Source organism: Musa acuminata, chromosome BXJ1-5, assembly GCF_036884655.1.
Source record: "Musa acuminata AAA Group cultivar baxijiao chromosome BXJ1-5, Cavendish_Baxijiao_AAA, whole genome shotgun sequence".
NCBI lineage: Eukaryota > Viridiplantae > Streptophyta > Magnoliopsida > Zingiberales > Musaceae > Musa > Musa acuminata.
Window position 1 is genome coordinate 47371832 of NC_088331.1, and position 14116 is coordinate 47385947.

The 14116-nt window shown below is 49.8% G+C and overlaps 2 protein-coding genes across 2 annotated transcripts; one reads left to right on the forward strand and one right to left on the reverse strand.

Annotated features, from left to right (window-relative positions):
- The first annotated feature begins 4553 nt into the window (after positions 1 to 4553).
- LOC135675188 (L-ascorbate oxidase homolog) lies at positions 4554 to 6491 on the forward strand. Its single transcript, XM_065185462.1, has 3 exons — positions 4554 to 4837; positions 4913 to 6025; positions 6105 to 6491. The coding sequence occupies exons 1-3, from the start codon at positions 4596 to 4598 to the stop codon at positions 6400 to 6402; spliced, it is 1653 nt and encodes a 550-aa protein (XP_065041534.1). The 5' UTR covers positions 4554 to 4595; the 3' UTR covers positions 6403 to 6491.
- Positions 6492 to 7966: 1475 nt separating this feature from the next.
- LOC103986480 (cation/H(+) antiporter 15-like) lies at positions 7967 to 10654 on the reverse strand. Its single transcript, XM_009404501.2, has 3 exons — positions 10391 to 10654; positions 9340 to 10329; positions 7967 to 9261 (listed from the first exon to the last, which is right to left on the reverse strand). The coding sequence occupies exons 1-3, from the start codon at positions 10628 to 10630 to the stop codon at positions 8014 to 8016; spliced, it is 2478 nt and encodes an 825-aa protein (XP_009402776.1). The 5' UTR covers positions 10631 to 10654; the 3' UTR covers positions 7967 to 8013.
- Positions 10655 to 14116: the final 3462 nt, after the last annotated feature.

The following is a 14116-nucleotide window of genomic DNA, read 5'->3' on the forward strand; positions in this document are numbered from 1 at the left end:
ATGAGTTGCTCAGCGACCGAAAGAGTTGTGCAAAGCTCACAGAGGTGAGGGGAATTGCTAACTCGAAGAATTCGGTACTCATGCATGGGCTTGTATGCGGACGATGGATTGTTCGTGGCCATCCCAAGGCGACCGAGACTCGGCGCCATGGAGCATTGAAACTTTCTCTTCGGCATGCGAAGGATACGTCCGGAGGAGGCTGAAGTGTGCAACGAGTTCAGCATGTTGCTAGGCCTGGAGGGGTGCAGCGGTGGCTGTATTGACGTGGAGGCGCAATCTAGCAAGTGCGTTTGCAAGAGGCAGAACAATGCACAGTTTGTTCAGCAGATCGGAGTAGTCCAAGGGGATGGTGGTCTCCGAAACGAAGAGAGATGTTGCTCCAACGGGACAGTTATCCAGGAGGGATAAGTCTCGGCTCTCCAGAGGGAGAATCATGTGAGACGGACTTCACATGTTGAGGAGGAGTACCTCACAAGCAACAACTCCACGAAGCTCAATGGACCGAGCAAGCAGCGAGGAGTTGTCACATGATCTCGCTCGAGAGAATGCATGGGTGGATGCATTGCGAGATCAAGTGGGGGAGCGACCTGAAGCAACTTAAATGAAGGCACACTTAGAGTCGATATGGAGATCGGACTCAAGGGAGGGCTGACCCGTGGAATGGTGGGCGTGAGGGCCACCATCAACTCAATGCAAAAAAAAAAAAAACGAGGAGCGGAGCAACTTGGGGGTAACTTGGCGAAGTACTCAAGCCGCTTGAAGGGAGCCAGCATAGAAGTTGGAACATGGAGCAGAGGCACAGTGCTTTCCTTAGACAGAGGTCAAGGACATGAACTCTTGCAGAGGCAAGAGTAAGATCATGTTGTTCCATGGGTCCTTCATTCTGACGGAGCAGACTCATCTTGCATGGTGCCAAAGACGAAGGGAGCTTCGGGGCACATGCACCTTATCTCGGAGGAGCATTTGATGGAGGAACTAAGGCGACTCAATTTGCGGAGGCGAAATTGAGTTCAGAAGGCCTTAGCACGGGGCAAGAGGATGCAGAGGCGGGTACTCTTGAAGAATATGCCATAGTGTTGCCATTCGAGTTGCTATGAAGGAAGCGGTGCGCAGCGGAGATTGTGCTGGTAGGGGCAGAGGCCCAGGATCCAGGCAATGGTGCACAATTTACAGCGAAGTCGGTGGACTTCGGGAGCTTCTAGGCGACGGATTGTCCTAGAGCGGTGCTTCATCTAGGTGTGACCCAAGAGTGGGTGGATGAAGGTCGATTGCCAAAGGAGCGAACAAAATCGAAGGTGGAGGAGACCCTGCGATGTATTGGCAGAGGCCACACATGGAGGGTTCACAATTCGAGTTTATTCCACAAGGATCAGAATGCAATGGAGATGTCACCAGGAGGCGACATGGTGCAGCGGATCGTGGTGGGACAGTTCGTGGCAATGCGATACACACGACAGAGTCCCGGGAGGGACTAGATCATATGGAGGTATGATCGGGAGCTACTGGGAGCTCCGCTTTGGTGAACAACACGACGGCAAGAAGGGCTATGGATTCAAGGAGTGAAGGCCATGGTACCGCAGAGGCGGGTCTTCCGGGCGTGCACCGAATTTTGCATCGGATGAAAACCTTGGTCATCAGCATATGGGGGCTGGGTTCCACCAAGGGAAAAGTTCGAATGCAAGTACCAGTGAGTCCCATGAGAGGGACTTGATCATGCAGAGGTATGATCGAAGCAGCTGGAGAGTTGGACTGCTCCAGAGCTCATATTCGCTTAAGGGAGCCCGACAAGTCAGAGGACAAGGTCGAGTAAGCGAACGTTGCTACCAAGGAAGCTAAGGAGAACAGAATCGGTGCAAACCCTACAATGTGATGGCAGAGGCCATGCATGGGAGTTGCAGTCTGTCTTTCCATCGAACAAACAGACTGCTTGGAGAACACAGAGGTGTTGAAGCAGGAGGTCGAAAGGGGCGAGGAAGCGACGACAAGTCCAGAGGGACTTAGCTACCCAAAATCAAGCAATCGGTGAGAATGGAGGTGGACTCAGCGGAGTGTCACGAAGGCATATCTACTGATTGTGAAGAAAAGGGATGTAGATGCGAGGCGACGGATAGTAGGGCCATGGGCATGGCAGCGCCATGGTACCGCAGAGGCGGGACTTCCGTCAAAGTCATTGATCCCTTGCTCTCACGGAGGGAGAGCGCTTGGTCGTGAAAGGGGCCGAGGAGGTGGAGCATGCAGAGGAAATCTCCAAGTACCGAGACAAGGCTGAAGGGCAGAGGCCAAGAAACTTCGTAAGACCGGTGTCAACAAGTTTCTCATCAAGATGGCCGTAAGTGAAGGACTTCGGGTCATGCAAGAGTGCACGACCAAGGAACGAAGCAAGCAGTACGCGGTGCTGTACCTTTGCTACTCAGTGTAGTAGGCGGCAGGGTTGATGGAGAAGACGGTACAATCCCAGAGGCGACCTCATCTATCAGAGAATTACTCCAAGTTGGGGTGAAAACTTCCTGCATTCCAGAAGTTCAATGGCATTGAGAAGGTGAATCACAGTAGCTAACTCAACGCAAGGAGTGCAAACACTTCAAGTGCTTCAGAAGTGTGAGCAAAGAGCAGGCGAAGGCCAGTAACCAGCTCGATGCATGAAGTACAACCTCGAGGAGGCGGGCGAAGTCAAGTAACCTTTGCCTTCTCAACTCTTAAGAGAATGGGCGAAACCGAGTACCCCAGTTCTCTTATCTATCCAGCAGAGGAGCTCTGCACAAGTTCAAAGACCCTTCGAAGATAATGGAAGACAATAGTTGTCAAATCCTCACCAACGGTGATCAGTGCTACTGAGAGTAGATTGTCCGCTTCATTTCCCAACGAAATGCCAATCGAAAGCGGAAGTGATGCGAACCTACTTGGATGTGACAACTAACTGAAAGAAGAGTCAATGAGCAGATTTTGTGGAGGAAGGACCCAAAACTTCAGAAGTTTGCGAGGCGATGCTCGTTAAAGCTCCAACAAGCATCCACCCAGTTCAAGCAGCATGTGGAAATTTTGAGAAACTGGCGCAGTAAGAATGGTCTTTTCCTTCATTTGGTGGATCCGTAGGAATCAACGAGGATCAACACAACTCAGCCAACCCCACACCAGAGTAAGAGTCATTGGCGAGTAGAAGCAGCATGGCGGATCAAAGGTTCGACTACTCAAAAAGAGCAGCGGAGAGCAGCTGGGAGCCAGGAGGCGCATTGCAGCTGGAGCAGAAGATTGAAGACTCAGCAAAGGCGAAGAGATGCAGTGTTCACAAAGGCCTCGACGAGGACGTCGAAGGGATAAGTGGGGGAGAATGTCACGGACAAACTTCTAAACAAGGTGTTTGATGTAATGCTTATGTATGTCCGTGTCGTTTGGCATGTTCATGCCTTGTACAACATGTAAAGGGGCGGCCGAAGGCTTAATAGTCCCATTTTAGTTGGGTTGGTGGCCTCTTTAGGCTTGTAAATAAAGGTTGTGTCATGTAGACACGTGCGAGAGCTTTTCGGTCTGTAATGGACCATTTTACCCTTTGTTGTGCCACTGTTCAGAGCTTGTAAAGTCTGTTTGTAATTTGCTTTGTCTATGAAGTGTTTTTCGGACATGTTTGCTTGTGGATCCCGTTTGAGGCGTTCTCTTTAACCCGTTCTCTCTTTTGTTGGTCCTAAGGGACAATGGGAGGCTTCGGGGAGGCTGACCTTTGCGGACGGACGCGCAAGGGTGCCGCACGACTTAGGCAAAACCAGCTAAGTCCGTGTCAGTACGTCATATCACTAAGTCAAAATAAATAATATATATTATTTATACTTTTATTGATAATGATAGTTATAATTTTGATGTATATGAGATTGGGGTATTATAATTTAATTTCAAATTTAATTTTAATTAAAAATACTTTTAATTCTACTATAATTTTTAAATTAATATGTATTTAATTATAAAGTTTAATTTTAAAAAAAATTCATTATTATTCTCAAATAAAAAAGAGGAAGGTGGGGTCCAACGTCCATTGGCCCCACCTGAGTCGGCCCGGGGCGCACGATTGAGGTTGTCCCCCTGGAAATTGACCATCCGACGAGACGTCTCTCGAGCGCAATTGACCATCCAAGTTGTTATCGGATCCGGATTGACTCCAATTCGGATCCTCATTGGGACCCTTTTCCAACCAAACCTCCGCGTTTGAGCGGCCTCCAACCAGCCACCCACGCGATCCTCTCTGCACTCCGCGCCCTTCTCGCTCGCCCTTCCATCGTCGACGCCCCTTATTCCTCTTCCTCCGGTAGAATGCTGCATCAGGGAGCAGACCGCGAAGATCGGACAGAGGCTTTGAAGGTGTCAAACGGGAAGCCTATTCATCCGTCGGTTTCCTCTATAAATTAGGGCTCCCCGCCGGAGACGAAGGTAAGAGCCAACAACCTCCTCCTCCTCCTCCCTTCGGCCTTCTCCTTCCTTCCTCTATCCACGTATGGATTAAACCTCTCCTCCTCCGTCTCCACCGCTTCATCACTACTCCAAAAGGAAGGCGAAGGTCGTAGCCGATACATATACAGATAGAGATAGAGAGGGCAGCAAGCGAGAAGATGGCCGGCGTTGCGTTCCTCGTGTTCGTCTCTCTGCTCGGCCTCTCGGCGGTCCGCGCCGAGGACCCGTACCTCTTCTTTACATGGAACGTCACCTACGGCACCATCTCACCTCTCGGCGTCCCTCAGCAGGCCATCCTCATCAATGGTCAGTTCCCCGGCCCCAACATCAACTCCACCACCAACAACAACATCGTCATCAACGTCTTCAACAACCTGGATGAGCCGTTCCTCTTCACCTGGTTTGTCCTCCGTATCCCTGCGTGCTTACCGACGTAGCTGGAAACCTAATCCGTGTGTGTGTGTGTGGAGAGCAGGAATGGTATCCAGCAGAGGAAGAACTCATGGCAAGATGGCATGCTGGGCACCAACTGCCCCATTCCGCCAGGCACCAACTACACCTATCACTTCCAGGTGAAGGACCAGATCGGAAGCTTCTTCTACTTCCCATCCGTCGGCATGCACCGGGCGGCCGGGGGCTTCGGCGGCCTCCGTGTCAACAGCCGCCTTCTCATCCCCGTCCCCTTTGATGACCCCGCCGACGATTACACGGTCCTCATCGGTGACTGGTACACCAAGAGCCACAAGGCCCTGGCCGGGATCCTCGATGCGGGCCGCAGCATCGGCAACCCTACCGGCATCCTCATGAATGGAAGCCCCGGCAAGAACGCCGCCGGAAAAGACGACGCTCCGCTCTTCGCCATGGAGGCCGGGAAGACCTATCGTTACCGCATCTGCAACGTCGGCCTGAAGGTGTCGCTCAACTTCCGGATTCAGAACCATCTGATGAAGCTGGTCGAGATGGACGGATCGCACACCGTGCAGAACGACTACGAATCCCTCGACGTCCACGTAGGGCAGTGCCTCTCCGTGCTCGTGACCGCCAACCAGGAGCCCAAGGACTACTACATGGTCGCCTCCACGCGCTTCACCAAGTACATGCTCACAGCCACCGGCATCGTCCGCTACGCCGGCTCCAACGTGCCTCCATCATCCGAACTGCCGGCGGGGCCCGTCGGCTGGGCCTGGTCGTTCAACCAATGGCGGTCCTTCCGATGGAACCTCACCGCCAGTGCCGCCCGACCCAACCCGCAGGGCTCCTACCACTACGGGAGCATCAACATCACCCGAACCATAAAGCTCGCCAGCTCCGTCGGCCTCGTCAACGGAAAGCGCCGCTTCGCCCTCAACGGCGTGTCGCATGTGGAAACCGAGACCCCGCTGAAGCTCGCCGAGTACTACGGCATCGCCGACAAAGTGTTCAAGTACGACTCCATCAGTGACGAACCACCGGCAGCCTCTGCCACCATCACGGCCGCGCCCAACGTCCTCAATGCCACCTTCAGGGACTACATCGAGATCATCCTCGAGAATCCCGAACGGAGCATTCAGTCGTTCCATTTGGACGGCTACTCCTTCTTCGCCGTCGGGTAATTCCAACGCCCACCGCACCGCTTCTACGCCATGGTCCATCGATGAACTTGACATATACCGTGTGTGGGATTGCAGGATGGGGCACGGAAAGTGGACGCCGGCGAGCCGGAAGACGTACAACCTCCTGGACGCGGTGAGCCGGCACACGATCCAGGTGTATCCGAGGTCATGGTCGGCGATCATGCTGACGTTCGACAACGCGGGGATGTGGAGCCTACGTTCGGAGCTGTGGGAGAGGCACTACCTGGGGCAGCAGCTCTACATCAGCGTGCTGTCGCCGGCGAGGTCCCTGAGGGACGAGTACAGCATTCCGGACAACACACTGCTCTGCGGTGATGTCACCACCCTCCCAAAGCCGCCACCCTACGTCTAACTTCAGGCTGGCGAGGAAGCGCCACCCGAGTTCAAGCCTTCAATCGCACTTCACCACCGGGGGAGGAGGGAGGAACAGAGATAATATATATATATATATATATATATATATATATGTATGTGTGATCGGGATTGGTATTAGTAGTAACGCAAGAGAGAGAGAGAGAGAGAGAGAGAGAAGGAGATGCTATATGATGAACGAAAAGGCTCGAGAGACTAACAAGTGAGTTTGGTTCTTCCACGTACTGCAATATCAATATTCCCGCCATCTTATTGCATGCTACGATCATCGACGTTACTATTCCTATCGTCTATCATAAAGCATATATCTTCTTGAAACTGATAAATGCCATATCTGATTGATTTATAAATTCAAAAGCTTAAGCTTAATGTTGATCATAAATACCGGATGAAATAAAGAGAGATGAATGTATGTTTTAATAGCATAATGATTTTATTTATTCGTTAGGGAGAAGTCTCCCTTTAGTTTTGGTCTTTTCTATTTTATTTATATTTACAACTCTGACCTAATTAGATTTTTAAATACTTATATAAGTTAAAGTTGTTCTAGAAATAAAGTCTTTTTATGTACGAAGAACTTAAAAAATATCACATGTGTGAGATTCCCCGTAACCCTTCTCGAGTAACTCATAATTACATGAGGCTTCAGGGTATGATCTATGGATGGTCTGTCACTTGATTCCATATAGCAACTTTTATGTTTGTTATATTACTATATAGCAAGTCTATCTTTGTATTTTACATTATATATATATATATATATATATATATATATATATATATATATATATATATATAAAGTGTCTACTTAAATATTTATTTATGATATCCCAATATTTTATTCGATCGTTAGCTTGTTCACTAACTCATTTTCTCTTTTATAAATCGTTAAAAGATATTACAAGATTATAAATCGTTAGGTTGACTCGTTACAAAGGCATAAAAATAACATAATACTTAGATAAAATTATTAAAGTTTACGATATAATTATTATTAACATAGACAATGAACAAAATTAAGAATGTCGATGTCATTTAGGTTCACCAATCGAGATATTGATATGGATAATTATTCATATTTAAAATCGATGGGAACCAAACTTAATTATAATATTATAATTATAATTAAAAAAATAACATAATACTTAAATAAAATTAGCTAAGTTGATGAAAATTCTGCACAAAGTTAAGGTTGTGGATGTTGATTGTGAAGATTTAGTGGATAATTCTGCATCATCAAAGCTCATTTAGGTTCGCCATTTGAGACATTGATATGGATAATTATTCATAATCAAAGTTGATGGTGTGATGGGTCGAACCGGGTGAACCGGGTTCATCTGAGAATTTCTGTTAATGTCAATGTCTCTTAGATCATTTGTTTTGGTTCGAGAATTGCCACGGTGAACCGGGTTCATCTAAGAATTTCCACAAGAACGGTCGTCATTATTTATGGACCGGTGGAGGCAACCCCTCCCGTGTGTCTTCATGTCATATTTATGTACATCGAGTAAAAGAACGTGTCGGTTTCATCTCATCACATCACCCCCATCCCCGCCGCTTGTTTCTCCTTCGGCTCACCCCCTGCTTGGCTTCATCTCGGCTTCCATGGGCTTTCTCCCACCATCCCCACCGCCACCTCATGCTCCTCCTGCATGCCCTGCTGCACCACCAGCACCGATGCGTTGGCGTTGAAGTCGTTCGACGCCAACATGTCCCCGATTGGCCCCAGCTCCGGGCACTCGCACCACTCCGTCAGTCCTTCCGTCAGAGGAGACGAAGAACCCCCGCCTTTGCCCACCACGTACAGGTCATGGATGCCCTCCATGGACCGAATCACCGCCACCGTCTCCTCGGCGTTGTTGGAGACCTTCTCGATGTACACCACCGTCTCGTCGCTCACGTGCTTCAGCCGGAACTCCGTGATGTATGCCTCGTCGAATTGCTCCTCCTTCTCCTCGTCTTCCTCCAATGTGAGTACCTCGTCGGAGTTGTTCGAGCCGTAACGTCGCATGGAAGGGCGCGTCGCTAAGTCATCACCCGGAATGAACCGGAACACCGTAAGGCTGACGGCCGGGTGCTCCGCCATCCGGGAGGCGAGTGCCAAAGCCTCTCTGTCGTCGGGGCCGCCGAAGAATAGCACGGCGACGTGGTGGACAGAGTGCTGGGCGACGGCCATCCTGCTGGGTCCGCTGAGGCCGTGGTCGACGAGGATGGCCACGGAGCAAGGTGCGTTGGCCAAGACGCTCTGGTTGAGAGAGTGGATGGCGGGGTTGATGACCTGCATGTCGCCGTCGACCGTCGGCTGCTTGTGGAAGGGCAGGACGATGAGGGCGACGCAGTTGTCCTCGGCGACCCCGCACACGTCCACGTGCATGGTGGAGTACGAGGAGACGGCGGTGAGGGGCTGAATTGTTACGCCGGCGGCACGCTGCGCGTAGGATTCCAAGGCCTGGATCATGTGTCGGGACCGACCCAGGGGGACCTTGTGGAGGTGCTGGGGATCGGAGGAGGAGGCCGAGCCGGTGGTGTCGTGGACGACCAGCATGGCGGAGGCACGGCCGGTGAGCTCCACGAGGTGCAGGGCGAAGACGAAGACGGGGGAGCGCTTCGTGGGGCAGCAGGCCTCAAGGAGGCCGAGCATGGAGGGGATGTTGCGGGTGTTGTGGACGCACACCTGCATCCGGAGCTCCGAGTTAGGGTCCGGCCACATGATCGTCCGGCGCTGGTACGAGGCTTGGCCGCGGTTGCTCGTCGTCGCTAGCTTCAGTAAGGGCCCTACTGCTATCGTTATCACCACCGACATGACCACCAAGATGGAATATGCCTGCTCACTCAGAACCTGAGAAAGCAGCTACAGCGTCAATCTCGAGGGTTACAATGATGTCCAGAACAAAACAGCAAGAGAAGCTCAGAATACCTCCATATCCCTCCCGATTTTGAGGATGACCATCTCGATGACCCCCTTGGTGCTCATCAACAGGCCCATGGCGAACCGATCGTTCAGCGGCATGTCGTACAAATATCCCACCGACAGGCAAGCTGCCACTTTGGCTGCAGCAGACAGCAGCGCCACCATCGCCAGCGCCACCGCCGCCCAGACGTTGCTCACCGAGTAGAGGTTCGACCGCAGGCCGCAGATGGCGAAGAACAGCGGCAGCAACAGGCCCTCCACGAAGTCATCGACCCGCTCGATGAGCGCCACCCCCAGAGGCCCGTACGGTATCATCAGCCCGTACACGAACGCCCCCGAGACGGCGTTTATGCCGATGGCGTCCGCCATCAGCGCCCACACCATCACCCCAACCAGTATCACGGACGCCGACAGCTCCCCGACCACCTCCCCCTTCGGCTTCCTCCGCGACACCCACAGCACCGCCGGCTTCACCACCTTCACGCTCCATAAAATGAACACCATACCGGAGGCCATCGTCCACATTATCGCAGGCAGATTGCCGCTGGACAAGGAGAAGGCCATCGAGAGGAGGATCCACGCCCAGCTATCGATGAACATGGCGGTCGACAGCGTGGTAAGGCCGAGGTTGGTGTTGATAAGCTTGTGCTCGGTGAGGGTTCGCGCCAGCACGGAGAAGGAGGTGATGGAGAAGGTGACGCCGAGGAAGGTGAGGAAGGAGGACTTGTTGGTCTCTATCGCGAGGTAGGTGTGGACGAGTTTGCCGGAGATGGCACCCACTGCGAAGGGGAACACCACGCACGCCGCGGCAAAGATGGCGTACTTTCCTGTCCGCTGCAGCGACGTCGGGTCGATCTCCAGGCCGATGATGAAGACGAAGTAGATGATGCCGACATGGGCTATGACCTCAAGGATCGGCAAGCTCCGGTAGGGGAAGAGCGTCCGAAGGAAACCGGGGATCCGACCCAACACCGTGGGACCCAGGACGAAACCACCCTATCATATTCACAAACCTTGTGGGCTTACGTCTAGAGAGAGAGAGAGAGAGAGCGCTTACCAAAATCTCAGAGACGTATCGCGGCTGACCGAAGGGGTGGAGGAGGATGGCGACGACACGGCTCGTCATGACGATGATGAGGAGCTGGAGGATGAAGAGGGGAATCGTGTAATCCAAGGGGTTTTCGCCTTTCCATATGCCGAAGTTAGTGGTCGAGCTGGTAGGGTAACACAGAACGGGCATGGTGGAGGCGTTCCTCCAGTGATAGTCCATGGTCTTCTCGTGCCACGCTTGCGGCATGACCACCGACTGCTAGAGGGACCTCCCGGCCGAATATTGGATCGTCGAAGATGTAGATGCATTTAAGTTGGATCAGGGATGTTGGAGGAGAAGAACCAACGAAGCAGGAAGAGGAAACAGCGCAGGAAATGGATCCTGGGGAGGGGATGACACAGGGACGAGTGCTATTTTAGGGTTTGTCCCGGTCAAAGGTAGGAGGGAGGGACGGCATGCAAACAGGCTTGGGAGGGAGGGACGGCATGCAAACAGGCTTGGGAACAGACAGTGAGAGACAGGTCCCTCCGCCTGCATGGCGTTTGCGTCGTCTGGTCGTTGAGATGGAGAGGAGCCAAACTGCTGGCTGTGCTCACGATGCCAATACGGTTTGCGCCACATCCTTCCATCTTCCTGGAATCTCTTTACGTGTTAAGCTGACATGGCCGGTTTCTCCTTACGTGGCACATGACTCATCTGATTAGCCCCACGCTGCTTTGTATATATTCGACCACCACGTTAATATTTTGAAAATAATTCATAATAATATAAAACATAACATTTATTTATAATTATAAAATAAAACGAACTGAATCCGCAGGACCAAATTCTAGAACCTTCCGCACCGCCACGAACCGCTTTCTTCCGATGCCCCTCTCTCTCTGTCTCTCTCCCGATCTCCTTCTCTTACCTCTTCCCTCAGGCTTCGAAGTGCCCACCGCGGATGTATTTCTTCTTGATCGGTCGAAGTTGGTTAGAGTTGTCTTCAAGAATTTTGTCTGTTAGAGATGGAGTGGAATACGATACTTTTAGCTGTTCTTCTTCTCTGCTAATGCTTGTCCCCGTTTTATTTCTTTCTTTTCTTTCTGTGATTACGTGTTCTTGGTCGCTTTGATGTGTTCTTCGTAGAGCGTTTTTGCGAAGAATGGGTTCGCCGGAGCTTTCTTGGGGAACTGGCGGACCATCGGAGGCTCCCCGAGGGGAGGACGGTGGTCGTCGTGGCTTCGGACGGACGCGTACGTTTTCTTGATTGCTTATATGTGTTCTTTGTAGAGCATTTCGGGAAGACTGAGTATCTCGGAGTTTTCTTGGAAACTGGCGGGCCAACCGACGCTCGTCGTGGTTTTAGATAGATGGGTGCGTGTTCTTGATTGCTTTCATCTGTTCTTCGTGGAGAGAAGAATGAGTTTCTCGGAGTTTTCATGCAAAATGGTGGGCCTCCGGTCGTGGTTTTTGATAGATCCGTGTGCGTTCTTGATTGATTTGATGTGTGTGTTCTCTGTAGAGCATTTGTGGAAGAATGAGTACTTCTGGGTTTAGATGGAATCTGGCGGATCACCCAAAGCTTCCCAAACGGTAGACCGCAACCGTCGCGGTTTTAGATGGATTGGATAGGTGTTCTTGGTTGCTTTAGATGGGTTCTTCCGAGACCGTGTTGGGAAGAATGAGTGGCTTGGAGTTTTCTTGAAAACTGGAGGACACTGAGTCTTCCGGAGGAGGGGATCGGCGGTGGCGGTTATAGACGGAAGCATTTCGGGAAGATGAATATGACGTTTCCGTGGGAACTGGCGGGCGGACCACCCGACGCCTTTCGAGGGGGAGACGGCGGCCGTCGTGGCTTTCGATGAATGGGTGGGTACGTGTTCTTGATTTCTCTGTTGTGTTCTTTGTTGGAGTCGTCTGACAGAACTGGCGGACCACCCGAGACTTCCCGATGGGAAGACGACGGCGGCGGCCGTCGTGGTCTTGTACGGACATTTACGTGTTCTTGCAGGCAGTCTTCGATGTGTTGTTAGCAGAGCAGAGCAGAGCACTTTAGGAAGGGTGGTTAGATCGGGGTTTTCTTGGCAACCGGCAGAGACCCGAGGCTTCCCAGTGCCAGCCATATGTTTGGTGATGTATGGATTGGCGTTGGTTGCTCAATTGAGCGAGGATTGGTAGTATCTATAGTTTATCTGGATTCATGTACAGAGCAAGCATCTTTCTACATTATTAAGCACTTTTGCTCGAATAATTCTAAAATTCTGAGAAATTAGATTCAGTAGTTTTATGCATTTGGCTTTAGCAGTTTTAGATAAGTTAAGCAAAGTCCCAAAATAACCACCTCGTCACCTTAGTTAACCCACATAATTCCTGTGCTTTAAGAATATGGTTATGTTCTTGTACGCAAATATATTGGTACTGTAACTCTTTGCCCTCGGGTTTATATATCAAGGACTCATGCAAAATTGGCATATAGATAGGGATTAAGTACTATGGTTTCAATAAATAGGATGCCTTATAGATGGGGGATGAGGAAAATTTCAAATTGAGGTATCAGTGGAAGAAAGAATTTAGAAGATTTTTTGCTTTGTGATGGTTTGGGTTATCTTTTGAGCCCATGTTTCGAGTTTAATCATGTCTGCCAATTGGAATTTTCTTTTCCTGCTTTTTCAGAATATTGTGACTACAAGCAAGCTTGTCACATCACAAGTGCAGAAAGGAATCATTTTAATTTTCCTACAAATTTTGGAGCCAACTTGTTGGATGAAATATGGATAGGGGAATTATTACTTTGAATGACTATTTTTATGCTAAACCAAATGCATTAACCGTACCCAGTTAAGTCATTTGCTAATACATGCATTGATTTTAGTAAGTCAAATGGCTATTTCTTGGAACATTCTCTAGATAAGTCTTGGAGCATTCTTGACTTATATGGTGCTCTGGAGAAATGGAGATCCTCGAGACTTCATGGTGCAACAGTCAACTTGGTCAAGTTGCATCAAGCGCAGGATGAATTCGTGCCAAGGGGTAAATTACACATCATGTGCTTGAGTTACAAATTATAATTTTCTTGGTTTACTTGTTAGTTTTTTTTTTTTTTTACTTGGTCGAACTCTTTTCTTTAAATTAAATGGTTCGAAGTCAGAATAATAGCATGGAGGAGCCTCTGATTCATAGGCTATTATTTCAGATCCCTTAAATCACAAAGGAGAGTACTGTCTCCCAAATTTTCATTCCAACAAGCAGGTGGACTTTGTGATAGGCAGAGGGCAAACAAGAAGTTGTTTGGATGGAGTCCATGATATATATATAGGTGAACTTTGTTGCATATAATTTCATATTTGATCGATTTGTCAAATACATCGGTTAATGACTTGAGTGGGAACTTGAAATGATACCTTTGCAGAAGTAATCCATCTCCACATGGACCATATGGAATGCTGCAATGATTAAAGTACAGGTAGAGGTGGATGCCCACTCTCTTATATTTGCTTGATTTGTTGATTTAGTAGAAGTAACCAAATTGTGTCCAGCAATTTTAGATGTGCAGCGGGCATATAAACTATGCCTAATAGTTGTGTAGTGAGTTCGTTACAAAGTAGTAGTTTATGGGGTTTTCATGTGCTAAAGGTAAAAAGTCAAGTTGTATCATGTGTTTTAAAATTTTTATTATTTGATGAATGTTCTCGTTGTATACTTGGTTTTTACTCTTCTTACATTTACCGTCACCCCTTTAGCTACGGCCTA

Bases quoted from the DNA above. Each gene is read 5' to 3' on its own strand.
- LOC103986480 (XM_009404501.2), bottom strand. From the start codon at position 10,630: ATGCCGCAAGCGTGGCACGAGAAGACCATGGACTATCACTGGAGGAAC. The intron at 10,330-10,390 runs GTAAGCGCTCTC...TGAATATGATAG, and splicing joins GATACGTCTCTGAGATTTTG to GGTGGTTTCGTCCTGGGTCC. The intron at 9,262-9,339 runs GTATTCTGAGCT...CTGCTTTCTCAG, and splicing joins AAATCGGGAGGGATATGGAG to GTTCTGAGTGAGCAGGCATA.
- LOC135675188 (XM_065185462.1), top strand. From the start codon at position 4,596: ATGGCCGGCGTTGCGTTCCTCGTGTTCGTCTCTCTGCTCGGCCTCTCG. The intron at 4,838-4,912 runs GTTTGTCCTCCG...TGTGGAGAGCAG, and splicing joins GAGCCGTTCCTCTTCACCTG to GAATGGTATCCAGCAGAGGA. The intron at 6,026-6,104 runs GTAATTCCAACG...GTGGGATTGCAG, and splicing joins TACTCCTTCTTCGCCGTCGG to GATGGGGCACGGAAAGTGGA.